The sequence below is a fragment of the Haemaphysalis longicornis genome, unplaced genomic scaffold (assembly GCF_048455015.1).
Source record: "Haemaphysalis longicornis isolate Haplotype H1 unplaced genomic scaffold, Haemaphysalis longicornis Haplotype H1 scaffold_5, whole genome shotgun sequence".
Taxonomy (NCBI): Eukaryota; Metazoa; Arthropoda; class Arachnida; order Ixodida; family Ixodidae; genus Haemaphysalis; species Haemaphysalis longicornis.
The window spans coordinates 90,969,149-90,995,051 of NW_027526385.1; the positions used below are offsets into that span (position 1 = coordinate 90,969,149).

At 45.8% G+C, this 25,903-nt stretch overlaps 1 protein-coding gene across 1 annotated transcript in view; it reads right to left on the reverse strand.

The window, feature by feature from the left end:
* The window catches only part of LOC144139818 (multidrug resistance protein mrp-7-like), a 38,258-nt gene that overhangs the window by 6,903 nt on the left and 5,452 nt on the right, over nt 1-25,903 (reverse strand). Inside the window, exons 4-11 of the mRNA XM_077672071.1 lie at nt 17,882-17,957; nt 13,952-14,159; nt 11,171-11,481; nt 9,668-9,994; nt 8,797-8,898; nt 7,690-7,884; nt 6,247-6,405; nt 5,792-5,958 (exon numbers count right to left, since the gene is read on the reverse strand). Coding sequence (XP_077528197.1) covers nt 5,792-5,958; nt 6,247-6,405; nt 7,690-7,884; nt 8,797-8,898; nt 9,668-9,994; nt 11,171-11,481; nt 13,952-14,159; nt 17,882-17,957 — 1,545 coding nt within the window. The remainder of the gene's footprint in view (nt 1-5,791; nt 5,959-6,246; nt 6,406-7,689; nt 7,885-8,796; nt 8,899-9,667; nt 9,995-11,170; nt 11,482-13,951; nt 14,160-17,881; nt 17,958-25,903) is intronic.

A 25,903-nucleotide genomic window follows, 5' to 3' on the forward strand; every position in this document is an offset into this window, starting at 1 on the left:
TCACCTTTTTTTGGGCCGCAACGTTCAGTGCTCCACAAACTAGTCCGCAGAACTTGCACAGCCTGGCACTGGCGCGCTAGCGAGTTCTCGTTGGCGTGCTGTTGCCATAGCACCGACTGCTTGCAAGCAGTGGGCACAGGCCAGAATCAACAGACCCTTGGCCTGGTGCGAACACGCTTTTTACGATACAGGCATGAGTGAGGCAAGCTCCAAATATGGGGGAAAAGCGCATGCATTTGTGCGTCTGCGGGGACGCGGAGGGCGTTCATGCACTGCGTAGGCCTCGGCTAGTGAATGCTACGATTCCAAGCCGTCCTGGGAGGCTTATCTTATGCATTTTACAGCCGAAAACATGGCAGAAGCGCGGTACTACGATTACTGGGATATTCAGAATGCCCATCCAACGAAGCCATCGGATGTCAAACATGTTGATTTACAGAACCGAAACCGAAACCGAAACTTGTTTGATTGCTATCCTTGGGCATCGTCCAATCACTGTGCCCCCTCCTCGCAACGTCACAACTTAGTTGGTGCGGCCGCCGCAAACCGCGCATGGTAGTTTTTCTTCTTTCGCGCTTTGCAAAATTATTACCGATTTGTCAACCGGATAAATGATGAAAAGTGTGCTAATTTCAGCCAGTCTACACCGTGCAAGCAAAAACGGGAGCTTGACAAATTCACTTCAGTGTCCCTTTAAATGCTCAGAGCCATGACAGGTCGCATGAAGAAGTTGGAGCTCAATGGGCAGCGCAGCGTTTCAGAGATACGCAGCATGTACACAAAAGGCGCGAACGACTCTGTGTCTAATATTGGGTATCATGGCCGAAAGGCCAAGCGGATCTCAGTGAGAATGACCGTCTTATGGATGCTGCCAATGATTCGATGTCAGGAACTGGAACCAATTTAGTACTAGACAGTCCTAACTGCAGCTGCTTAAAGGGGCCCTGAAAGGCGTTTTGAGCACACTAAATTGAGTAGTGCGATCGTTAGATTGGGTCGTCAACATCATCTGTGCCAAGTATTACTCTTTTACGCGCAGCGGAAAGCTCACACTTTTGTTGCAAAGTTTGTCGCTTTTTTCTCACCCTTCCCTTTGTGATTTTGGACGCCGCCATCTTCACATGTCTACGTCATCGATTTCCAGATGTTCGTCATGAGCTAAACATCCTCCTATTGGGGGCTTTTTCACGCACTTCCGGGAAAAAGATGAGTCGTCTGCTCAGCGTCGGCTCGCCGGCTGATCTTCCAGCGGAGTGCCGGAGTGCTTGGACATTTTACGACAAACGAAACAAGTGTAAGAAAACGCTTAACTGTTTGTATTGAATGCAACAGGGCCATAACACGACATGGATATTCTCTTACTTGAGTACGTTCCATAAAGAAAGCGTTGAAGCCCCGTGGCACTTCTTTCTTGCAATCGCAGAGAACGCCCTGAGCCGTATGCCCGGGTTTGACGCATACATTTTATTCAACTTCCAAACAATCCAGAGATGTGTTTCGAATGAACACAACGTCACAACATGCGTTACAAGTCCAAACCGCAAATGAAAGACGATAGGTTGCCTCCTCCTGCCCCTCGTAAATTCGGCATTCACCTCGCGCGCGGTTTGCGGAGACGAACAGCAAGTCACTTAACTCTGACGCACAAGCCGAGATGGCTTTTAGCCACGCACACTGCACATACCCCATGCGAGGTTGAGGCGTACGCCGCTCGAGAAAGATAATCCAGACCATGGGAAGCACTATCCACCCGCAGAAGCACAACGTCGCATTTCATCGCGAAACAAAGGCGTACACAACACACACACCATCGCCTCCTGTAATGCCAAACGCATCTCGCACTTCCAAATGGGAGTGAGTAGTATGCCTGCACGGCCCATATGCCGCGAGGTGGGGCCCCAAGCTGAACCGGGATCACGGAACCGTAACTGACTTCTGGAGTGGTTTGTGCCTTTTTGCCAGGGCAACCGATGTTTGATGTGTTCGAAGAAATGGTGCTCGCTCCAGCGCTAGAAAGCTCAGAGCCGCGGCGGAGCATGTTTTGCCAACGTTGCCGCTCTCCACCACGCGTCGCCCCAAGCTGAACTGGCGTTTTGTGCACGGGTTTTGTATCGGTTTAAAATGTCTGTTTCACGTGCCACCGGCAGGAATTACCACCGCCACAAAATAAGACCCGGCACCAGCGGGGCCACATCTGATACGGCGCTTTTTGGATAAACAGTGCGCTGTGCATCCAAGGGAGCGAGCACACAATCCTCCCCGTCTGGCTGCGAGTTCACGGCCGATAAAAAGTCACGTGCCGCCGATAGCAAAGTTCTGCAGCAACGTACACCGCGAAAGGGCAAGGCCAGGCCGCCGCTCACATGCGGCCAGATTTTTCGTTCGCTTTTCCAGCCTTGAGCGGAGTGTGGGATTCATGGTGTCAACAAAGCTTGCCTGAAGCAGACGGCAGTGTGAGAAGCGCAATAGCGGAAGTACGTCACCGCCAAGGAGCGCAACATCATTGGAGGGAAGGCTCGCTCGCCGTCAACAGCGGAAAGTAAGTTGAAAGGAGGAGGAAACGCGAAGCGACGATAATGCGCGGTTTTTGATTTACGATTTCTCAGCTAATACTAATCGCTTTAACAAAATTCTAGTTGGAGGAGATTGCTAATACATTGCTTTATTTGGTTACATGTACATCCACGCATCGGCGCAAGGTATTTCAGGACCCCTTTAACTCTGCTGAAATATCTGCAAATCCTAATAAAGCACACCTTAAAGCGAATAAAGCACATCTTATAAAGCACATCTTAATGTGCATCCTATAGTACATCTTATCGTAATGTACATCTGTACGTACTGTACATCTGTACATAATGTACATCTGTACATAATCTACATGTACATAATGTACATCCTAATGTACAATGCAATGTAATGTACATCTTAATAAAGCGCATCCTAATTTGAACGCGAGATTCCCAAGGCTTTTGTTATTCACAAAGGGAGCAATTTGCCAGCTTTTCACGCGTGAGTTTACCTAAACAAAAGATTTACTATCTCGCTTCCTCATCCTTTAATATCGATTGTAACGTTCTTCGCTGTCATCATCACGATGTACTCTTGTTTTATTTTATATTGACCCCTCCGCTGCACCCATGCCCCGCCGTTTTTTTATGTGTCGTATGTTAGCGTAAAAATTTGTCTTTATAAGTCGGTGTCCGGCCGTGTTTTCCTAATACGTGCGGCTTATAGGCGGGGCTTTCTTCCTGCCATACTCCCCAAAATATCACGCATGTGGACTTTTTAATCAGCGCAAATGCCATCTTGGAAGTCAGGCAGGTAGAAGCAATTTTATTCCAGGCTAATGTCTGGTCCTGTTAAGTATTCGGGCCCATAGTAAGAAACTCTATGTTCGGGCCAACGATTTTTTTTATTTATTATTTATTTATTTACAGATACTGCCAATCGCAATTGGGATTTTACCATAAAGGGCATTTCATAAAAAATCAACAATACAAAACAATGATTTGCACTTTTAAGTTATCCTAACATATACGTACACACATGAGGGGGGATACGTAATAAGGACTAAACCCTTTTCAACTCTGAACAATCGTTTTTGGGGCGGAATTGCCACATTGAAATAAAAATATAGATAGGTGGAAGAATAAAATATTTCTTATCGTACTTACTACGACGTAGCGTGAAAAAACAAATCCCAGAATATGTAGATGAAAACAACAATGACAGCAGCTACCCGTGACAAGCAGAAAGCAACAATATTCCTTCATTGATATCACACAGACATGAAAAGACGTACAGAACATGAATAGTTGACGCAATTTGCAAGATAATCTGTTAAACATTATCTTCCTGTAAGGGCTCTGTTACTAATGCGGTAAAATTACCTAATGAAATGTAGTTTGTTGTAGAAGGACTTAGCCAGTTCGATTCCCTTGTTTTTATTTGGAAAAATGAATATCTAAATGAGTCAGTGGGAAAGGAACACTCGTTAAGCATTTCGGAATGCATGTGGCGAGTCATTCGTGTTTGTGCTGTAGAAATGTATTTGGATTTATTATATCTAATCTCGCCATGAATCAATGTACTCACGAATCTTAATCGTGCAAGTTTGGTTCTGTTTTGAAGTGTTAGTATTCCATCTTTTCTAATAAGTTCAGTGGGCGAGTCAGATAGAAGGTACTTATTGTAAACAAACCTAATTGATTTCCTCTGTATGCATTTCTAACTTCTTAATTTGAGTGACAGTAAACGGAAACCAAACGATATTGGCGTACTCTGACACAAGTCTGATGAAAGTTTCGTATGCAATTAGTTTTGTTTCTGCAGGGGCTAACCGAATGCGTCGTCAAACAAACATCAATCGCCGTAACGCGGCCAAAGTTACTAATAATATCTGAGAGTCCCACCTAAGATCCTGAGTTATTGTGAGGCCGAGGTATTTATGTTCGCACACTCGTGTCAAGGATATGTTAATAATGGTGTAGAAAAATTAAGACCTGTGTTTTTTTCTCGTTATTGTCAGCAAAGCGGATTTTTTAGCGTAAATTGTCATTTTCCAATTAGTGCACCACTTTGTTACGGCTTCCAGGGAATTGTTTAGCGCTTTGTGATCGTCGTGGAGTTGATTTCATTATACATTATGCAATCATCTGCAAAAAGCTTTACGTTGACGGGAATGTTTAGGGGCAAGTCATTATTAAATTTAAGAAACAGCACAGGTGCTAGGATGCTCCCTTGAGGTACTCCGGAAGGTACTGCGGCTATTGAGGATGTTTTATTATTTATCTCCACGTACTGTGTCCTGTCAGAGAGGTAATCTTTAATTTAGCTAATAACCGAGAAAGTTCCTAAAGCTGACTGAAGTTTCTTAATTTCTTTGTGCGAGACGCGATCGAAAGCCTTTGAGAAGTCTAATAAAATGAGGTCTACCTGTTCTTGTTATCAATACAAGAGGACAAGTCGTGTATCAGTTCAGCAATGTGAGCTAACGTCCATAGCCCTCATCGAAACCCATGTTGGGACGACGTCATAAAGCGTTTCCGTTCGAGGTAAGAAGTCGAATGTTTAAGAAATACGCGTTAAAAAATTTTGCATAGCATGCATGTTACCGAAATGGGTCTGAAGTTTTAATCATCATTATTTTTTTTCAGATTTAGGTATTGGGATTATTTTTGCCTTCTTCCATTCCCTTTGAACAGCAAATTTCTGGAGGGATTTGCTGAAAATAACGCGTAAATACTTTGCTATCCACTCAGCATACCTTCTTAGAAACTGGTTTGGTGTCTTGTCGGGGCCAGGGCTTTTTCTTACATCAAGGTTCAGCAAAAGGTTCAGTACGCCTGCTTCAGTTACAGTGGCTGGTTCAGGTTGGTTAATCAATACGTTGAAGTGCTGGTTCTTTCCCGGCACTGGTCCGAACACAGAGAAAAGTGAATATTGCACGCGGCAATTAGGGCCACGTAGCAAACGCGTTTTAACATCCTAACGATGACCCAGGCAGCGTCAATTTCGAGCGGGTAAAATGGGAACGTAGAGAGCCATCCGGACTACGAGGTCTCCCTCACAAGACACTTAGACAAGGTTACGCAGAATTCATTCCAGTTGAAGGTATCTAAAAGTCGAATCTAATGGCGGTTTATTGTTGGAAAAGGATAGGTTTTTTCAAGCAAGAATAGGTGAGCAGTTTGTCTAGGTCACTTGCTATGTGATAACAATGCATTCATTACTGAAATTATTGCAAACAACTGGAAGCAGACATATCTGAATGAGATGTGTAATATACCTGAGATTCTCTGCGCCATCATCGATCTCGAAAAGCAGCCCGTCTGATTGGCTTGATATGAACTCTGAAATGTGCGCCCTTCTCAAAGCTTCCCAAATCTGCTCGTCTGAGTGGCACCGCATACCGTCAAGGTTGTCCCGCAAACTTCCCTTCATTAGGTAAGGTTCCTGCGAGAGAAGCACAGTGATGAGAGGGTTAATGTGGCAAGAAAGTAATGCTAAAAGGGCCTCTCTGCGGGTGCCTTAACACACTTAACACAATGCATAAAACCGAAGCCTGGAATGATAACACTGCTCCCAGTTACAAAGCACCAGTTCAAACCTCCCCCTGATATAACATTGAAAATAGCCTGGTGGGGCAATTGTCAGTTAAGTACTCCAGCATGCCCTGAATACCGAACTCCCCCAATGAATGCTGTAGAATCACATGAATGGCGCATAAGTGGTTGGGATTACCTGTGGAATTACAGTGATGACTGACCGAAGCTTGCGTAGTGGAACCGAAGAAATATCCACGTTGTCAATGACTATGCGCCCGTGGCATGGCTTCAGGGCCCTCAGCAAAGCAAGTATGAGGGACGACTTGCCCGCACCCGTCCTTCCAACTACTCCAACCTGTACAAAAGGCATAGTGGTAAAATAAAACCGAAAGCAAATTTAGGGACAGCCTTAAGTAACATCTTACACACAAAGAAGACGAATAAAACTATTGCCGTGGAGCAACCCCACCATTCTCTTGTATTTTTTATCTTGGATTGCTAAAGCCGTCGGTAGCGTACGATATCCATACCTTTCCAACTAGCCAAAAACGCACCTGGCGACGCCTAATATTAGCTGAGGTTTATCTTCAAGGGATCCTTTGTTGAAAATCGAAAAGTGCTCTTGAGACTCGGTTGAGAGAAATGGCGAATGTATCCGATTCTCAAATACATTTAATGTCCCAGAGATTCCCAACACGCGAGTGGGAGAGCAAGCAAGCAATGAGCAAGCATTATGCGAGCGAATGAGCAGCTCTTTTAGGCAAATCTACCGTTAGCTCACAACGCAGGAAAACCTAAAATAAGTGATGACAAAGACAAACAAGAAGCCAGAATTTTCTTTGAAATTTTGGAGTAATGACGGGGTATAATAAAAGTGACAGAGCGGCTCCTGGGGTAACTGGCTGAAATGCAACAAAGCAGTCGCATACTCTTATGTCAGCCCCTCTAGAGTGGGAAATATGAACACTTAGTCACGCAACTGTTCCAGAAAAGCTGTGGGAGGTAGTCATCCATTCCATTAGTCATCACTTCCCGCTCCGCGTCTTCTCTCTGACACGTAAACTGCGCCCTTCTTTTGTATACGCTCGGGCTCCACCTTCACAGATATCACAGGCACGGGGCAGAGTAACGGATGGCTGCTTCTCGGTAATTTTTATCAGTGGATTTGCCTTGCTTTTCTTTAAAAACCACTATGTTTCAAAGTATTTTTTTAGAACGACATATAGAATACTACAAATCTTAGGCAATTAAAATCGCAGCGGCGCTAATACAACCATTAGGAAGAACAACGAAATTTTAGTTGTCTCAAAAGGAGTATAACAAGAATCAGGTTCGAGTGTGCGTGGCCACCACAGAATTCCCTCGGCTCCTATCTCCACCGGTCGGTCATGCAGAGGTATACTGCATGAGGCTTCGCTACGACTGAACTCATAAATCTCCGGATGAATACGTTTAACTTCGTCGCGGTAGGTCTAACGTTAATTTAATTATTCATATTTACCCTTTCAGCATCTTTACTTACTGAATTTGCTGCCCTGTCTTCACCTACGAAAGCCTCACATGCAAATATAATTCTCCCGGCTGTTGTAATACGTGGCATACAATTATATTGTAGTAGTGTCTGTGCTAAAGTGCTAACCTTTTCGTGGGGTTTTATGATGAAAGAGAGGTCGTTGAGGGCGGGGGGTAAGACACCTGGTTTATAAGATGCGGTAAAATTTTCGAATGCTATTTCGCCTCCAGCAGGCCAGATATCCTGGATTTTATGTATTCTGGGAACGCAATGTGCTGACGATGGGGATGGCTTTTCGCTCTGATCGTCGATGCAGGCATCCTGTAACAAGAATACTTAGAATTACAAATACAACTGAGATACGCAAACAAGCGGTACGAAACGTCGAAAAGTAGAAATTTCTCTTGCGAGCGTAGTATTATAATAGCATTTGTAGGTTTTTATGGGAAGACCAAGAACACTGTTTCGTGAAATCGTGCGACTGATCATAAGAAAATATTATAGTATGGGCACTTCCGTTGGTGGACATTTACTTCATGACCGCAGGCACACATCGTTTGGTGATTCGTGTCACTGACCGTGGCGAACTATATCTTCCTTGTCTCCAAATGTGCACAGATGACTTTTTTCTTAAGCAGATTCAAATTACTCAGGTAGAGGTCTACAAGTCTCTAGTACAGGCCCCTATTTCAAAGGCACGGCGTGTCTAGAAACTCCACCTTCTGTTTGGTACAGATATTGAGCTAAGAAGGCATTGGAGATGATGCATGATGGGCTTCCATGGCGGACGCCAATGTCTGATGTTTCCATTAAGAAAAAAACCTGACCCATTTTTTTATTTATATTCTTTAGTTTCTTTTGGTCTTCCGGGCAAGCTAACGCTTTTGCGATACAGAAAACAGAACTTCCAACTGACGGCATCCTTTCTTTGCTCGTGCTTCAAGCGCACGCCTGTGGGATCATTCTTAAGCGGTAGTTTGCATCCATGACAGAAATAGGCATGAGGACATACCTGTTTTTTGCTACTTTTTGAAAATACCCATAACCCGGATAAAACGTTGAAACAAACGTGACCACCCGTTTACTTCAAAACCAATAGGCATATTTTTTTTTGTGGCCAACACTGACTACACTTGCCTATGGGTCAAGTGCACCCTGGTAGTTCTGCAAGGAATTTGGTATATGGCTCTTCAATTAAGCACCACAAATCGTTAGTCAAAAGAAACATCTCACCTCAGGTGTAAGGCGGGTGTACTCAACTGCACGCTCTAACGCAGCCGCCGCAAGGATGCCAAAGAATAGCCCCGCGTTGATGCTCGTCAGCGTCATAGGAACCTACGTAAGGAAGGTAACAAATTTGTTAATTCTCATTTAATTATTGGGTTATTATCATGTTCTTCGATTCATCACAGACTTTTTGTAGAGCCATGATACGAGGAGTGTCAGTGGAGTATAGTATTTGACAGTATGATACGCGCTAGCTGTTTTGTAACGATGCCTTGTAATAACATCTTGGACTAAAGGACTGTGCGAAAGCCACGAATGATATTAGCTCCTATTAGGTTTACTATGTAAGCGCATTGATTCAACTAATCGCTAAAAACGTTTGTTGCGAAATTCGAATACCATAATCTTGCAGTTATATATTTGAGGCCACATGGTGCAAAGTCAGTAAAGAGTAGTGTAAAGTGAGTGTTTTTGTTCTTGGGTGCGGAATTTCTGTTTCTCCTAGGTTGCAGGTATTTTCCCCTGAGGCTTCCTTTCTTATATCTATTTTGTTGTCACAGGTTACAGCTAAATTCCGACCGGAGAATTAGTCCGATCTTTCAACCAGACTGACCCGTCATAACGACCGACTAAAAAAGCAAAATATATAAATGATGATTATATTAATTGAATTATAATTATAGTAAAATATAGTAATTTATTCTGTTGAGTTTCTAGATTATAGCCAAAATCTGTATCGTATCTAGCGTGCCAGACTAACGAGACTTCGAATTTTAAGCTGGCACTGAACATACTTTCATTAGACCCGAATTATAGCCGTCAGCAAAGCACCATTCCATGTTTAAACCCAGGAACGTGACCAACTGCCTATACTCACGGACATTGCAGAGCTCAAAGCCAAGCCTACTCCACCCAGAGAAATCTGTTCATTGGACAGCAACAGGGAAGCTACGGTGGCTAGGATTGCACAGAGGCCCACACCGGCTCCGGTGACCCTGGTAACGCGGACACAGGCACACAGAACCCAGTAAGGCCGCACGACATCATCGATGAGCCGTTCGATGTGCTTGTTGAAGAGCGTCACGGCGCCAAAGCAGCGTACGGTGCCGATCGAGTCTCTCGTCTCAGACAGGTGCTGCAACATCCGCGACAACCTGGCGCTCTCCAAGGAGCGAAGCGCCTTCGCAGCCCGAGCCGTCACGGCCTGTGGGTTCCAATGAGAGAACATATTTTCCTTTCTGGTACGTCAGAAACCCAAATTAATGCTTGTGGTGGCATTTTGATGTATGGTCATTCAACAAGAGTAAGAAACCAGGAGTTGTGAGCTGCGTACATGAAAATAATGTTACGAAAAAAACCCGTCATAAGATAGAAGCAAGGGCACGAAATAATGGCTAATGGTACTAGTATTACTTTCTTTGCTTGGGTGTTCATACAGGAGCGACAATGGCTTCCCCGGAAAGACGTCTTTTGTAAATCAAGTGCTTCTTGTAAAGGAAGCGCGTTAGGTAAGAGCGATGCAAGACGTTTATATTGGCGAAACTTTTCTGAGCCACTGAATCTGTAAACACACTGTACAGAACGTTGTTCAGCAAAGAAAAATATCACGCTTATTTTAGGCAAAACTTTAGTACATCACTGATACTTGCACTGTACTTTTAGTTACAAATACAGGGCTCGCTGATTTTTGCGATAGCGAATGAAGAAATACCCGTTGAACAAAATGTTCTGACGCAAAAATACAATAAGCGCTCGAGCGTCCACCTAGACTTCGTGGTGGCACTCGCAGAAGTCCAACAGTAACGAAGGTTTGAGGAGATGGGGAGTGAGCAGGGGAGCGCGGTAAGTTAGGATTGATTTGAGCAAACCTCTACTGTGTTTATCATGGGGAGGGCGAGACGGGAGGGTAAGAGTGTGAAAGGTGGGCGGGAGAGATAAGAGAGGCATTGACGCGTTAGCAGCGACTGAGGACAGTCGTCTTTCCACGACATTTGTAACGAAGTGAGGAGATACTTGGCCAATGTTTCTAAAGTTGCTGTGTCCATTTGCTTGACTGTTCCCCCTGAACCTCGAGCCTACTATTTGCTCTTTGTAGTCTCCTTCAAGTACGCGAAAGTACTTGGTATATAAATTAGGAAAAGATATTTCGTTAACGCAAGTTTCTCATTTAAAAATTGCTTTAGGTATAACCAAAAAGGTGCAGAATAAACGGCCCATTCTCCTGAAAGAAGCTGACTCCTATGTCATTTTTATGATTCCATATCCAATATACCCAACTTCCCAAAGCAGCAAGCCATGACAGCCGGCATTGTGAACGAATGAGATGCTAAAGCAGAGGGGGATGCCTCGAGTGAATAATTTACTACTGATGCCCGCTCACCATCGCAACAAGGTACACAATCATGGTGATGATTGCGAAGAAGCAGGCTGCCGGCGCTTGTGTTCCAACCACTGCGAGCTTCGCAAACGTTACGGTCACCATCTGGAGCACATCTTTGAAGGGGAGGTAGATCTGGCAGTCGAGTATGTCTAGGTCTGCCGAGAAGCGGTTCAGGATTCGCCCGCGAGGCGTTGCCTCGAAGAAGGACACCGCACAAGACAGCACACGGCGAAGCATGGCAGAGTGCAGGCGCACCGAGAGCCGTCGACACGACACCGCCAATAGACAGCCTCCTATTGATCCAAGCGCCACTGCAAGGAGTCGCGCATTTGAAGGGCGCAACGCAGGATTAAGGCACATCCGACATAGAACTATATATAAGACTGTGCACCACGGTCTCATATGAAGATAGTAAAGTGGACTTCTTTAGTTTATTCAGTTGGGTCTTTATCTTTCTCTAGCGTTATAACTCAGTGTCTAAGCTCAAATAGCAAACTTACTTCCAGTTCGAACAAAATAAAATCGTTCTTGCTTAGGTGGGGGCGGTGATTATGGTGGGGATGTGACGGGTTATTCTAGCCTTGCGTGATATGACGGCAATCGCTCCCCCGATAAATATTTTTTGCCGCTATGCGTGGGAAATCACCAGGTGTCACTGAGGCGTGTGTCACTTAAAAACCCAAGGATCAGGCGAAAAAATCTGCTGGGTATTCATTGTCCTATATAAAAACTGTATCATCCAAAGAGTTATACGGAGCGGCTCTCATTCGAAGTTCCTCAAACAAAGCTAACCTCTCCGTCGCATGCTCTCGGCAGTCCATAAGAAAATGTCTGATATCACCTGTTACACAACACATTGCGCACAGAGGTGAGGAGGCAAGCTTCAGCTTATGAAGCTACGAAAATGTGTCGTATATATTTGGTTATCGGTGGTTTCTTTATGCTGTCTGTGTATGCCCCAAGTACTGCAAGGAAAACACCTAATTCTGTCGGATGTTTTTGCTAGAAATCGACTTCATCTGTTGTATATGTTATTGCTTTTATTTGATCTTATCATTGTGAAAATCATTATCATTACACTACACATATGGTCCACCTGATAAGCCGACGCTAGGAATGTTCTCTCCAATTACGTTTTCTAGTAGCTTCACCTAAGTATCTACAAATACCTTCGCACTATTTATGCGTACGTTCCTTTGTGTGTGGCAGCCACTGTTTTTCTTTCCATCGTTCTTTGCACTGATATATTTTCAGTCACCTCTCAAGTGAGAGGATTAACTCGCCTAAACATAGCATTTGAATTGGTAAGCCAGCAGCTCCAGCTGGAGAGCCATATTACCTTCGGGTAATATGTGTGAATTCTCGCAATAAGCGTTCTCACTTTCTAACTGATAGAAATTAACAATCATCGTTTAGGAACACACTGAACATCACTACTGTACCCTACACTGACCTCAAGCCACACATCAGACAGCACTTCCGTAAAACAGCGCAAACATACTTGAGGGAAATACAGGCAACAAACTACACAAAATAAAGCCACACTGGCAAAGATAGACAACATGCACGCAATAGCACCATTGAAGTTGCCTTGGCTGATTATGGATAGGCCACACGCATGCGACACGCTACGACCTGCTCACTGCACTTCAAGACCCCTGTGCAGCCGGTGTAGAGAACACCTACCCATATTTTAGATGCTAATACAACGTAAGGCAGTAGACACAACCAGACAGAAACACTTTTCCCAGCTCTACAGGCAACACATTCACTCTACCCATCCTTGTTTTAGGGCGACGACACCATGGTGTTCATGAAGCCCGTGCTTGAGTAGTTATGAATAGATAACGCTTGAAACTAACTTGTTATCATGCGTAATCAAAACCTGAGCCTCTACAGCAGGCATCCCAATTTTTCGTTATTTTCCTTAAACCACTTGTCTCTGGTGCTCTTGCTCCCACTGGCAATACGCCATAATAATTCTACTATCACCACGAACCACCATTTACTAGTGTACGTACCTCATTTACTTAAATGTGTTATAAGTTTCATGACACAGTCCACTCACAGTCACTGACTATGAGACCTCTTTCTGTATATCCTGCAAACGTTATGTATATTTAGCACCAATAAACCTTTTCTCATCCTCATTCTGACACAGCGAATAGTATAGAACCTTTTTTTATCTGTTAGATAGGGGCCACTGGGTTTTCTATATATACGTTCACTCTTCGACCTACAAATATCGTGGCGACTAGCTACAAGCATTAGAAAATCTTGGCTGACAATAATAAATATTCAAATTTTGTTTTTGGCTTTTTCGCAATATTTTTTGTGTAAAGGCAGAAAAATATTACACGAACCTTGCCCTATGAACTTACAGAAATATTTTTATTCGTTTTTGTGCTTTTGCCTAACTACCTCAAATAGGCGTGCATTATTTATAGGCTTCATTCAAAGGTGATTTTTTTTTATCGCCGTAAGATATGCCATCGAACATTTTTACTTATGTGCTTTCCATAGATAGCATTATCAAATGCACTTTCCTTGCTCACTTAGACGATATTCTTGAACCGTCTTTGAACGTAGGCTTGACTGAACAAACATACGTACGTGCGAGAGCGTTAATTGTCAGGGATATATTCGTCCCTGTCGGTCAATAAAACTAAAAGCCAAATGTTACGGTTTCCATAGAACAGGAAGACGTCGTAACACCATTCCTTCCAGTTTTCTAAGGCTTTGCCTACGGAATTAGCAATAGGTTAGACGTAGAAGACTTACGGTCGCTGAGCCCAAGAATACCGAGGACTGTGATCCAAACGATGTTAGAGTGGCTGTCGTTTGTTTTAGAAGCCATCATGTCTGCCCATCTCTTAATCCAGTGTAAGCAGAAGCCAATGGTTGCAGCCCGGATTGTCAGGATGAGTATAGCGAGAGGGAGGCAGGGGCCGCACATTGTTGCCACGGACCGAACCAGGTCCATGGCTCCCTGGAGCGCCATGAAGAGCCCGGAAAGAAATCCAGGTGTGTTTTATTGGGCAAGCTTTTGGGAGAGTGTGGTACAGACACACGGCGGCACGCTAAACAAACACCCACAAACACGCTGAGGTGCCCACATGTAAGAGAGAGCGCACGTTAAATATCCCCAGGTGGTCAAAATTATTCCGAAGCCATCCATGACGGTGCGCCTCATCGCCTGCGGTGCGTCGGAGCGTTAAACCCTACGATCAAGATCAACCAAGACCACATGTAAGAGTGATAATACATGCTGGGCGACACATTGTTCCGCGCTGACTAGGGGTTAGCAGTGGTTTTAAAATATTCCGACAGGGGATCAGCCTTCTATGGTTGAAAGCATTCAGTACGAGTTCGATGACATGTTTGTCAATGGTTCATTTTGTAGAAGTTTGTAGTCTGTGTGTCGCCCTGATATTAGGAAACTCGTTACAGCATTCTTAACAAAACATTTGTGGCTACAAGGAGGTGAAAAGCTTAAAACTAGTCCGGCGGCTTAGTCCCTACAAGGAGTATATTGCTACTTAACGAGGCTATGTTGTGGACATCGTCCGCCGGGCTGGATGTCTGATGGAATCAGAACACTGAACAGCGGCTGTCAGCCAAATTTTTGTTCCTGTGATATTTTATTTGGAAGAAATACAATCCCAAGGGGTAAGGATCCACCGTCCGACGACGAAATCACCCAACGACAGCCCATAACTGGGTCGACTCCGCACTGGGAACTAACTGTAAGGTGCAGTCATCGCGGTGTGGAATTCCAACCCGAGGCTTACGGAACGGGAGTTTACCCGTCTTCCCTGCACAACGACCGATCGTTGGCTCTATCCAACTACTGGTGGAGCTAGGGATTGTTTTGCAGCCGTCGAGTTAAAAAGATATTAGCGACGTAATGAAGCCTACAAGAATAATTTGGGTAATGCTAATTACAGATATAGCGAAAGCTGTTTCCGCGAATAGCGTGTGTATAGGGATAACCAGAGGAATTGGTCAACCCTCTCAGTCATAGCCGAGAAAACGAGTCAATGAAAAACGGATCATGACCACGGTATGGTGTAGGTTCTGCTGCACTGGCGATGCAAGGGAACACATTACGGCCGCGTGGTAGGCAAAAAGGATGCGCTAGCCTAATTAGCCGCCCTCCAAAAGACACCACCACAACTATTAAACCGTAAAGAATAGCTATATGGCTGCGGCATAAGTGCAGCGAATATAGTGTCCGTGGCGTCTACGTCATGTAAACGACAGAACTCGCTGAACTATGCAGCGAAGTTACTGCCCTAGTAGTCTTTGGCATTTTACACTTCTACTGCGGTTTTTCCCTGCGATGCGCTTCTGTCTTAGCCATGTACCTCGTGCGATATCTTCCTCTTAGGATGAACCTATTGTTGCAACCGAAGATCACAGAATCACGGAACGCCTAACCTCAGACATACGAGATGACAGAGGTCTAAATTAATAGATTTCTTCGTATTTCCCAGACATAAGCAGAGTTACGCGTCAGTTACTTTTAAATGCAGAGCATTTCTTTAACTCACGATGTCACCCGTTCTAGTTGTCCGTAGTAGTCCGCACCCCTCCCCCTACACTATATAAAAAAATAATACTTACCGGCGCCTGGTTTAGATCCCACGACCCCGCGGGCGGAACGGAAGGTACATGGTGCCCTACCCACTGCGCCACAAAGCCGACACAGAATGGAGGGCTACGAACGCGCCTTATATCCTTGACTCATTCAAACTACGTCAAGAAGCTGCTGATACAACGCATTCACTACCTGTGGGTGGAACGCGAGGTACATGGTGCTCTTCCCACTGCGCCACAATAATCATACCCACCTGCTAATAAATGATGTCACGTGACCACATAATTACGACTCCTCATTCAATTACAATACAACAACCAACAGCAGCAAGTGCAACAACATTAACGTAACGCAAACTACTTAACGTCGTGCGCCCCCGGAAATGCTCTGTATTTGATCGTCAACAAGTGCAACAACATTAACGTAACGCAAATTACTTAACGTCGTGCGCCCCCGGAAATGCTCTGCATTTGATCGTGCCCCTCGCGAGAGGGATGTTTAGTTTCCTGCCGCAGCAAGAACCAGGCGGCCTCCTGCGCAGACATTTCCACGCCCTTGAGCACGTTCACTTGCAGCTTGCGGAGCAGTTTCTTGTAGTCGTCGTTGAGGTTCTTTTTTCTGTACGCAACAAATTCGCGTGCAATATAATGCCGGTAAACCAGGCTGGGACACGTTTCGGACTGATTCCTAAGTGGTTTATATCTGATTGATTGGTTGATCGATCAATTAATATAATTAATATTAATTAATTAATTAATTTGTTGCTTGATTGATTGATTGATTGATTGATTGATTGATTGATTGATTGATTGATTGATTGATTGATTGATTGATTGATTGATTGATTGATTGATTGATTGATTGATTGATTGATTGATTGATTGATTGTGTGGTTTATCGTGCCGAAGCTAAGCGTCGGCTATGAGGAGAGCCGAAGTTGCGCGCTCCCGATCAATTTTGACCACCTGGGGACCTTAAATACGCGCCCAAATCTCGACACACGGGCGTTTTCGCTTCGTGCCTACATAAGAAAAGCGGCCACTACGCCCGTGACTAAATCTGTTGTTTAAAATCTAAACAAAAAAAGTAGAATTTCTGAGGCCCACATTTGTCCTGCGATACCTTTATTATATTAGAAAAGTGGTATACTTTACAACAGATTCTTCCATTTTCATCTTAACAAAAAAATTTAGACCTCTCCCCTATCGGCAACGGGGGTTCACGCGGAGCTTGTCTTCCTTGTGAAATCCCCGTCAAAACAAATGACCAATCCCTGCTTGCAAAAGGTCTTCCGTGGTTCGCAATTTACGCGTCGCCTGGCTTTCTAGTTGACCAAACTAAGGACTAGCTCGTCGAGCACGTCCATGTTCAGGAGCCTGATTCCATTGTCGCTCCTTCTGGGCTGGTGGATCTTCACCGGAGAATACGAAGTGCGGCGTACCTATTGCGCAGAAATCCTTAAACTGGCAAGACATTGTTGCCGCGGAGAGCGCTAACCTTGCCTCCGCTTATCCGGAGGAAGAGAGCGCCGTGATTGCCAAGGAGTATGGCGTGATACGCCGATAATCTACGGGTCAGGATGGAGGGTTGGCGGGATAAGAACGGAGGTTCTCCGTACTGCGCCAATAGCATCGCCGACCTTAAGACGATTAAAAAAACAAGCTTCACATGCATCGTAACTAGCGCTACAAATGGACGACAGAAGAGAAGACACACACGACTCGTGTGTGTGTTCTCTTTTGTCGTCCCGTTTTTATAGCACTACTTACGATGCATCAACACCAACTAGCCCAACTGTAAATTTTGCTGAAGCTTCGCTTGACAACGTAAGGTTTGATGGCAAGGTAACATGCTAGCTAAACGCAATAAAAATAAAAGCTTGTACACCAGGAGTGCAAGGTGATGCCGGTGGAGGGAGGGGGCTTGTTATAAAGGAAGTGTGTGGCTTGTACCCCAGGCAAATGAAGTCTTCCGCGCCAATTGGTAATACACTGCGTTTAGACCCCGGAGGGTAGATGGCTGATATAGAGCTTTGTAGTAGGCTGCCGCACTGGTCGGCCAAAATTGCGTAATCAAGAGGAGGAGATTTTAGATCAGGCTGGGGTACCTACCAAATTTGCGCTTGGAACTTCATCCGTAGTAAGTTTTGCGACCGTGGTATCTTCATTCATGTCACGACCGTCAGATCTGCATAATAAAGATATAATTAAAGAATTGGTTGCAACCCGGTCAGGACCTTTGCTCCGCTAGTATTTTTAAAATGCGTCCAGACCAAAAATATACTGATAATTTTGCATCAGTATTAGTGTTTTTTTTAATTAGCGATAGCAACAATGTATACGAAATTTGCCACGCGGCTTCGTCCAACGCGCGGGTACTCTTAATATTTTGAAATATTTTTCCAAGACGTTTGCTTCTTGCGCCTTCCGATTCAGGTAGGCAAGAGTATGCAGCAAGTGCATATATCGAAAGATACCTGACGTAATCCGAACTTTATATCGTTTCTGGTTCACTAAAATGGTGATCAGCTTTTTGTTCAACACAGCGCTTATGAAGGCTGCGTGTGGTAATTTTTTGAGACCATACCCAAGGACAGGGATTACGGCATTTATTCGAGCTTGCGAGAGAGACTTGCTTCAGGCGTGCAATAGAGTTAGGGTAACAGACAATGCAAATGACCCAATGCCACTGACAGTGATTTTGCTTGCTTTCTCCGTAGGTGAAAAATGTAACAAAAAAGGAGCCTTAATGCCAACCTCTTCATGATGCATTGGCCTATTGATTTGTGGTCATTGGTAAATTTAAAATAGGGAATCTTAGAGCATCGTTTACAATTTGAAAACTGATGAAATACTGGGCATTCATTTTATACGCAGGGCCAACTAAGTTTCAACGATTCGCGATAAAAATTTAACCTGCCTAGCAACTAAATATATTACCGGTCTAAAATATGGTTATTTGCGTGGAAACGACACCTCTTTTACGTAGACAGATTACTGCTGTAATCACAGTGCGTGACATAGTTCTATTTCATTCGCACGATGGTGTCCCAAACACATCTCCGATCCTAGTTTATCTACGGCGAGAAGGCCAAGTAGATGCTTTAGATTTTAACTCAAAAATTACAGGGACTCTTAAGTACTTCTTGTGATGTATTGAGCAGAAAGCATTAGCGCGCAAATGTTGAATAAGTATGCCTGCATTGTATAGGCCACCACAGTGCGGTGCTTTTCTGTTGAAGGCTGCGTCAAATGGTGGGGCAACAAGATGAGTACGATACCGGTCGCCGTGAGTGTGGAAACCGCATTTCCTATCATCACCATTATCATCACCAGCATCAGCAGCACCAGCGCTGACATAATCATCATCGTCATCATCGATGTCGCCGTCGTCGTTATCACTTTTATTCGCGTCTTTACCTCTTTCTCAATTACAATAATTGGCTGGTTTGGCCAATTTTCTTCTATAAACTTATGCACGCCTACATTTTGGTAGCCGCAGCTTTCCTTCTTTCAGCGGGACAAGCAGCGTTAACCTGATTGATCGTAAGGGTTCCGGCAGAACCTGGCGATGTGAGAGCTCAACGCGTGACATTAACCCTAGCATCAAGACCATTGTGAGGAGGCGCTTTTTGACGACTTGATAGTAGTGATGAAGACGAGGTGCGGGCTGACGTCGAAGGAGAGCGCGTGGCTAAAATAGAAAGAGGAGACGAGGAAGGGGAACTGAGGTGGCATGTGGGGGGCTGTAGGTGGGTGGTTTGCAGAGTTCTCTGCCAGACGCGAACGCCGCGGAAAATCGACGGCAAACCGCATAGTCCTCCAGACCTCTGACCCTTCCAACCTGTGAGCGTATGGGAAACAGTGACGCGGCACCGTCAAAAGGCAATGCAGTGGATTCCAGAAGCTCCCGACTGGGGGTGAACGCCCAGAATACCTACTTGCTGACCACTTCGTCTAGCTTCAAACCTCGTAGAGCCACTCCGAGTAGCAGGTACGCTAAGCGGCGGCGTTTATCAACGAACGAACGCGTTCCCGTCGCCTATCAGCAGCTCTACCGACCAGTGCCCCACGCAAGCGCACCGCTCCAGCACACGGCAATCGCACCCGGGACACGTGAATGCGAACATTCGTGACTGGGACTTTTTTCCTTGTAGAATTTTTGTAATTAGAGCAGTCTGCTTTTAATCTGCGCAGCCTTTTTCCAATTTCCCCGTTAATATGCCGTGTATTTTGTTCGTCGCCAAATCTGCCTTGACTCCGCTCCCTCGGATGTGCTTTAACCTCGTTATAAACAGAATAATCTGCATCACAACCACATATTCCCAAGTTTGAATGTCCAAAAAAAGAAGTGGAGGAGAACATGCCCGCCGGGTTGGATTCGAACAACAACATATGGCACCCATACTGCCAGAACAGAGACTATCTTGGCTGGCTACCACCCCCGAGCCCAGGAAACAACTACCTTAACATAAGTGCCCGAGAAAGTGGAGGGGAGCTCAAGCCCACCGAGAGCCTCGAGGCATCGCACCAAACGCGTATTCAGGACGTCATGCGGTCTGATTTTACCCGACATGCATGTTTTTCTCCACATTCTTTCTTTCTTTAAAATGAACTGTACCTGTTTTGGGGATAATAAATGATCTACCACATTCTCATTTTTTCTTTTCTTGATTTTCTTGACTGCCTTCCCTTATTTCTGTCCTAATTGAACAAGCATCTCTTTTCCCGTTCTGACTCGCTACATGCATAGTGAGGGTCTGTGTTCTGGCAGTCGGGATGTCGTAGGTAGCTTAAGAGGGTTCAACGCTGGTCGTTCGTTCTCCACATGTCGTAGACGCTGGAGCCACGGCCCAGGGGTTAAGGCCCCTTAACACCGAGTAGTCTGAGTGGCGCTGGCAGCCACCCCCTAGCGGAGGAACCAATTACCTTGCTATATATGCCCGCGAAAGTGGAGGTGAGCTCAGCCCCGTCGGTAGAGTGGTGTTCTTCGTACCAGACGCCTATTTTGGATATCGTGTGTTCGAATACCACCCGGCGGGCATGTTATTTTCTGCTCTCTTTAATATTAAAAAAAAACTGTCTATTAGAAGGATAATAAATAGCCTACGACATTACTACCCTAGCTTCCATTGGCTTTGTGGACCTCCCCCTCTTAATTTCTCTCTGGATTCAAGGAGCACCTCAGTTCCCATTCTGGTTCGCTAGACTCTAGCACCCACCCACAAACACACACACACACACACACACACACACACACACACACACACACACATACACGCATCCTGCATACACGCACGTGCACACACGCACGCGCACACACGCACGTGCGCACACTCACGCGTACACGCCACTGTTGCGGAGTTACCAGTCCGGAATTGGAATGAATCCGGAATCATTCCACATTTTCGCGACCCCGGAATGGAATGGGAGTGGAATGGCGACAATACTTCAAGGAATAGAATGGGAATGGAATTAAGTGCATTTTGCCTGGAATGGAATGGGAATGGAATTACATGTATTTTCCCCAAATAAAGCGCACTTTTCCTTCTACGCACTGTTTTTTGTCAAAATATGCAAAATACGCAAAAGATCCCACCAGCCCAAGTTCAAACATTAGTAAGCCGGAGCCTTGAATTTAACAATAACGCAGTACTGTTAAAATCGATTGGCTGATTACAAGCACGGTATATTTATAAGCAGCGATTCTATTACAATTATGTCCTTATATACAGCGCTGCTACGGAGTTTGTCGCGATTCTCCGCGTAATAACCGCGGCTCTAAGCCGTTGGTATCCTCCGTGGGGAACTACCGCGGCGGCATCCCCCCATCTTTCTCTCCCACCAACTTCGCCTTGTGATTTTTTACCTTGGCGGCGCCTTCACCCCGGCTGCAAGCACAAAAGGGTGGGGATGTCTCCCCACCCTTCACTTTTGTTTTTTTTCGTCCAAAACCGTCGGTGATTGCATCCCACCTCGCCGTCATCGGGACGCTGGCGCGGTGCTTGTATTCACTGCAAAATTTCGCATATCAGCTTACGCCCCAACCCCCCTCCTCCCCCAGGACCTTTTGCAATGCTGTCCCTCCTGTATAGACACTCGTACGCCTTTGCCCGAAGCAGCATCGACGAAGGCCTAAAATATTGGTTCGAGAATCCACCCGAAACAGGAGGTCCCATGTGATAGGAACTGAGGTCACGCCTGCGCCTGCAAGCTGCACGCTGCAAGCTCTGTTCCGAAACGGTTCCGACTTAACGGAAAACGAACGCTAGCCACTTTCCCTTGCTTTCCCGACTCGCAGGGGCAGTTTCCGTTGTAAATGGGACGTCAGCTGACGTGGAACGCGTGTTTTCCACGCCATCCCTTTTAATGACAGACAGCGAAGCGAAACCGGCTCTCAAACACCTCTTTTAAGCAGCTCGTTTGTCAAGCGCAACACACAGACACAAGGCAACTGTTTGATTTTATTTTATTTTTTGTTTTTAGAACTGACCGCTGTAGCAGCAGTCATTTACACTTCGTGTTTTCAGAACTGAACGGCGAAGCGACCATTTGGCTCACATAATTTTGCTACTTAATTTTGATGAATGAAACCAAAATAAACTTTTTTTTCCACCTTTCATGGCAGCTTGATACCTTTATTGCAGCATATGAAATTCACGAGAAGAGCTAATTGCGCTGCTCAGCACGAGGTCGTGGTTCGATTCCCGGCGGCGGCGGCCGCTTTCCTGATGGAGGCGAAAAGCAAAAACGCCCGTGTGTACGAGATTTCGGCCTAAGGTGGTCAAAATTAATCCGGACCCTCCACTACGGCGCACCTCATTCCCTGCGTTGCGTCGGCGCGTTAAACCCTACAATCAATCAACGAGGACATTTACGCACTTTTTTTTGGCGTAGGGATTGCCACAACACTAGACTGGCCGGCTGCCGAACGTGTCCTATTATTATCGTTATCATTTTCTTGGCATCTTTTCTTTCGGTTGATCGCCCAGACCAGAGGACACTTGGGGGAACCTTCCTTGCTACTCCACTGCATCCAACTCCTCAACTTAGTTATACAGGCCTCAGTTATACAATTAGTTACACAGGCCTTGGACTCAGTTTTGCTGAGTCCAAGGCCGCAACACATTCTCTAAGTCCTTCTTTAATTAGCTAGAGCCAAAGGTTGCGTGGTGCTTACGTGTGAACGATCTCCCAATTTGTAAAAGAAAAAAAAACAAGACGCAGATGAGTATACGAACAAATGCACTATCGCTATCCCGGCACTATCACTATCACTATCCCTGCGCATTGGTTCTCATCGAGAAACCCATACAAAGGTCACGCATACTCTAAGCACAGCCTGAACTTTCGCTCGTGCGCAGTGGATGGTACCTGACGCACGTAACTAAGCTTTTCAGCAAGGGCGACATTGCATACCTGCGCACACGCAAACACAGGAAGTTCGGAACCTATCCGTGCTTTCAAGGCGCGCTTGACATGCGTGAGTGCTGACGACCTGAGAGAGAGAGAGAGAGCGATCTTTAATGAAGTCTGGCGATGTTAGCTGGGCTAAAATGCCTAACTTGCTACGCCAGTTGATGGCGTGATGAAGACCTGTGCGGCCGGTGATCCGTATTTGGTGCAAAGGCAGGACAAGGTGCTCAAACGGTAATTCTTCCAACTGATACCACCAGATCCGGAGGTTCTGTTCCTCGTTAACAAAATTATAGATCCAACCATGCTCACGACCGCTCCATACGCGTGTTAACTGCTTAAGGAATATAATGTCTTCTTCAAACATACTTTTGTCAGCACAAAAATAGAACATGTCGTCACGTTAGCATTAACACATTCACAATTAAACAATATTAAAGCATCACAACTTGTAAAGACATGATGACCATGCAAATACTGTAATACCTACCGGAAGAACTGCCCCTGTGGGAATTAGTAGGGTGATTGCACTGCACGAGATATGCCACAAAGCCACTATCCCTCGACCATGGTTACGTGTTTTGCGTATTTTAGCCGTTCTTAACACGTGTAATAACATCAGCTTAATGTTGGGTTGATTGGTAACTCGATAATCACCTGATAAAACGTTGAGGAATTAGAGGAATGGAATTGAACTGCCCGGGCATTCCCGGAGTGGGAATGGGCGAGGTTCAGGCATACCGGGGAATTGATGGAATAGAATTTAGGCAAATTGTCATTCCCCGGAATGGAATTGGAATGGAATGGGGACACCCATTCCATTCGCGCACACACGCATGCGCAAACACACAAGTGCGTGCGCACGCGCACGCACACACGCGCACGCGCACGCACACACGCGCAGACGCACGCACGTGCGTGCTCACTCACACACGCACGCACACACGCACACACGCATGCAGGCGCGGACACACACACACATGCGCACGAGCATACGCACGGACGCACGCACACCCACACGCGCACACGCACACGCACGCGCGCACGCGCGCCCACACACGTGCACACCCGCACAAGCACACACCCGCACGCACGCACGCAAGCACACAAACACACCAACACACACATACGCACACACGCACGCTCACGCGCACGCGCACGTGCACGGACGCGCACACGCACGCGCGCACACGCGCACATGGACCTACGCACACACGTGCACACGCGCGCACACACACGCATACACGCACGCAAAGATACACGCACGCACACACACACACACGCGCGCACACGCGCACGCACGCACGCATGCACACACACACGCACACACGCACGTAAACACGCACACGTACACGCACACGCACACATGCACACGGACACTCACACACACACACTCACACACAACGCACACTTACACTCACAAACACACGTACACGCACACGCACACACACGCACACGGACACTCACACACACACACTCACACACAACTAACACTCACAAACACACGTACACACACGCGCGCACACACGCGCGCACACACACGCACGCACACAAACACGCGCGTGCACACACACACGCAGGCACGTATACGTGCACGTGCACGCGCGCACGCACACTCACACGCGCACACCCCCACGCACGCACACACACACGCACGCATATACTGTAACAGCTAGTTGATTCGACCTTACTAGTAATTCGAACTGACGCAGTGGTCCTGGCACAGCCTGTATATTTCAATGGGGGAAAACTACCGATAATTCGAACTCGGCGATATTTAGAACGGGTAATTCGAACTGGGTTCCCTTGCTTTCTACCGCTCTTAGCAGAAGATGTTCTCCCAGATTGGTTACAATGTGTTCGAAATCCAAAACAAACCAAATTTTCTAGAGATGCAATACAACGAATCAGAATAACAACACATTAGCTCACTCGCTACGCTGCTGCTATAGCTGATTTCGCTCCAACGGCGCATGCCGTCGCAGGTCGAGGTCTGTCGAGGTCTGTGTCGAGGTCTGTGGCCTGTGCGTGCGATCACGGGTTCTGCGGAACAAACGCGCACTAGCGCCTAATTGGCGCTAAAGAGTCCAGAGGTGGCTCCATTGTGTTCTGCCCGCAAAGTGTGGCGCGATGTCTATTCATTCCAGCACCCGCCCGTTAATTCGCACTTCGCTTAATTCGAACATTCGAACAATCGTATGGTCTTCCAGACCGAATTAACCGTGAGTTAAAATCAATCTACTTCTTCGACCTAAACTATCGCTCTTGTTCATTTATTTTATTTTACATCACCATATGCCATATTTCCTACGCAGTGCATTATACATCTTCGAATAACAGCGTAAAAACACAGACAGTAGCGGAAGAAAATGACAGGACGGCTGTGTACTAACAACTAATTTTAGTGAAACCACATCACCGCGTACGTACTACAACCCAAATAATATTAGTTGTGGGTACAGCGTCATCCTTTCATTTTTCTTCTGCTACTGTCTGTTTTTGCGCTGTTATTCGAAGGTGTTCAACCAATACCAACTCGCCCAAATGTAGATCCTTCTGCAGTACAATATAAACTGCGTAACACATTTACATTTTTTGTTCTACTCAATTGCGATTTACGGACACGATTATTTTTTTTTTTTTGCACATTCGCCCACCTCTATTCCTGTCGTTTATCAACTTATAGATGTAGGAGGGTGTCAGGGCAATGTTACATAT